At 42.4% G+C, this 2,956-nt stretch overlaps 1 protein-coding gene across 1 annotated transcript; it reads left to right on the top strand.

Moving 5' to 3' along the window:
* Nucleotides 1–817: 817 nt before the first annotated feature.
* LOC110300879 (60S ribosomal protein L11) lies at nt 818–1,357 on the top strand. The gene has a single exon (XM_021171111.1). It carries the CDS (start codon nt 818–820, stop codon nt 1,319–1,321), a length of 504 nt encoding a protein of 167 aa, XP_021026770.1. The 3' UTR covers nt 1,322–1,357.
* The last annotated feature ends 1,599 nt before the right edge of the window (nt 1,358–2,956 follow it).

The raw sequence follows: 2,956 nt of genomic DNA, 5'->3' as shown, positions 1-2,956 counted from the left end.
TCCTCCTCCTCCTCCTCCTCCTCTTCCTCCTTCTCCTTCTTCTTCTTTCTCTTCTTCCTTCTCTTCCTCCTCCTCTTCTTTTTTTTTTTTTTTTTGCTTTTGTTGTTGCTGCTGCTGTTAACCTCTGCTGACATGGAACCCAGCTTCCAGTGTGAACTAAAGACCAGTGGATGTCTTCAAAACAAGTCTTCAGCAGTAGATGGAGCTGCTAAGGCACCTAGCCCCATGGACTGAAGAGAAATGAGGTTCCCAGCCCTTTCAGTAGGCGGACAGCCATGTACTACCCATATGTATTATGTCAGCCAATCTAGTCAGGTCCCTTTCTCTCCCTCTCTCTTCCTCCCTCACTCCCCTCTCATATTAGTTTTGTTCCTCTACAGTGCCTGACTAAGACAGTCATTAAGGAAGAGTTTCAGAATATCAAGAGACAATTGAAAGTCAATGGCAAGGCCAATAAGGCAGAAATATGAGAAAATAGGAACGTCAGAGTGGAGCAAAATCGGATCTGTGTCAAATCAGAGTTTTCTTAGAAATTGTGGCTTACTGAGTGGCTTTGCCATGTGACTGCCAACTTGGTCAAGAGCAATGGGACCCTCATATCCAAATTCTACACTAAACATTAATATCATATATTTTCTGTCCTGTGGAGAACCTGTATTTGTGTGTGTGTGTGTGTGTGTGTGTGTGTGTGTGTGTGTGTGTGTGTGTGTGATATATGAGACAGAAGGGAAGAGGAGATCTTAAGGTAGAGGAGTGAGAAGGTAAATAAATACATGGAACATAAAACATGAAAGGAGGCTCTTCCTGTTCTCCACCCATGCGGGAACTGCGCATCCGCAAGCTCTGCCTCAATATCTGCGTCCGGGAGAGCAGAGACAGACTGACCCGTGCAGCCAAGGTGTTGGAGCAGCTCACAGGCCAGACCCCGGTGTTCTCCAAAGCTAGATACTCTGTCAGGTCCTTTGGCATCCGGAGAAATGAGAAGATTGCTGTTCACTGCACAGTCCGCGGAGCCAAGACAGAGGAAATTCTGGAGAAAGGCCTGAAGGTGCGGGAGTATGAGTTGCGGAAAAATAACTTCTTGAATACTGGAAACTTTGGTTTTGGAATTCAAGAACACATTGACCTGGGCATCAAATACGATCCAAGCATTGGGATCTACGGCCTGGACTTCTATATGGTGCTGGGTAGGCCAGGGTTCAGCATCGCAGACAAGAAGCGCAGAACAGGCTGCATTGGGGCCAAACACAGAATCGGCAAGGAGGAGGCCATGCACTGGTTCCAGCAGAAGTATGATGGGATCATCCTTCCTGGAAAATAAACTTTATCCAAAAAGCCAATAAAATTTTCTCAGAAATGCATGTTACAGTTGTGTGTTTGTGAAAGGAGTGTGGCCTCGTTCAGATCCTGGGACCACAAGCACTTAAAGAAAGCCTCGATGTGAATTGCTGGTGGCAGCAGCAGCCCGCATCCTGGACTCCAGTGTCTCCCGGCAGCTGAGACTGAGCATTGAGTGCCCTGTGGGTGGGCTGTGGTGCAGAGATCCTTTAAGTGGCTTTTGAGAGGTATTGGGTTGGTTAGGATTTGGATTTGGTTGTAATTAAAAGCTGGAACAATGTCAAAAAAAAAAAAAAAAAACCATGAAAGGAGGAGAGTTCTTGGAGTGAAGAGAAGCAAGTGGAAGAAGGACAGTGGCGAAAAGGAAAGGCACGTACAAAAAAATGTATGAAACTGCCATTGGGAATCAGACTGCTTTAGAGGCTAACCTAAGAGTTAAATTCATCACACAAGCTAGCCACTCAGGGCTGTGGTACACAAGTTACAGTTGAAGTATCAGAAGACAGTGAGACTTTTGTTAGTATCCCGAGGCCCCAGTTCCCTTACTCTGTAGATGTGATGACTGTCACCCAAGAGTCAATCCACTTGGTGTTTGGAGGCTGTCACACAGTTTCCACAATTTTATAAGCCGTCTTTAGTCCATGCACTCTTATTGGTAAATATGAGATGCTTCAAAATTTATATATATAGAAGCTTCTGCCCTGCATGGGCTCTGGGTCGGTCCCCTTCCACCCACGCAAGTCCAACATCAAAGTTTCTACCCTTCAAAATTTATATATANTATATATATATATATATATATATATATATATATATATATATATAGTTTGTACACTGGTATTGCCATGTACTGAGCAGCAACGCCTGACCCAAATGACAAAGGTTATTGACTGTCTTCTAATTTCACTTAGTGACATTTGCTTGAGAAATATTGCACTAAAATCAATTTAATTAATGTATCCAATCTAAAAACTCTGACTTCAAAATACATCTACAGCCAAAGGGTTCAGAAAGGACACTGTTCATCTTAAAAGATAATGATGACAAAGGCGATAATTGCCACACTTTTGCCTTGACTGTTTTTTGTTTGTTTGTTTGTTTCATTGGTTGGGTTTTTTTTTTCTTGCTTTTAATTGTGATGAATGATTCTTGATTTGGGTATTTTCATCTCACATTGTCCTCTTTGTGGTGCCCTTTTGCTGCCACTATGGCACAGTTTCTTAGAATCCATATTCTCCCTCCAATTCCTAGTGCTGACCCCCTGTGATATTACAGGTCTTCCCACACCCTGACACTTGCGCTCTGGTTTCTGGGCATAAGAAATTTGACCTTGCTTTTGCAAATACAAATATTCTTCTGTTTATAGGTTGGAGAAAGAAGATGATTTATTTAGTAAGGATGAAAGCAAGACAGAAGAAAGATTCATCCTCTGTGAAACAGAATTCATCCACACTCTGGTACCATCTTCATTTGTTATTGTTCACAATCCATTCTATCTAAACAACTCTTTTTTATTATTATTATTTTATTTTTATTAGATATTTTCTTTATTTACATTTCAAATGCTATCCCGAAAGTTCCCTATACCATCCCCCCTGCCCTGCTCCCCTACCCACCT

Source organism: Mus caroli, chromosome 1 (genome assembly GCF_900094665.2).
Source record: "Mus caroli chromosome 1, CAROLI_EIJ_v1.1, whole genome shotgun sequence".
Classification (NCBI taxonomy): Eukaryota; Metazoa; Chordata; class Mammalia; order Rodentia; family Muridae; genus Mus; species Mus caroli.
Note: the sequence above shows the minus strand (reverse complement) of the source record. Positions and strands in the feature narration are given on the sequence as shown.

Bases quoted from the DNA above. Each gene is read 5' to 3' on its own strand.
- LOC110300879 (XM_021171111.1), top strand. From the start codon at position 818: ATGCGGGAACTGCGCATCCGCAAGCTCTGCCTCAATATCTGCGTCCGG.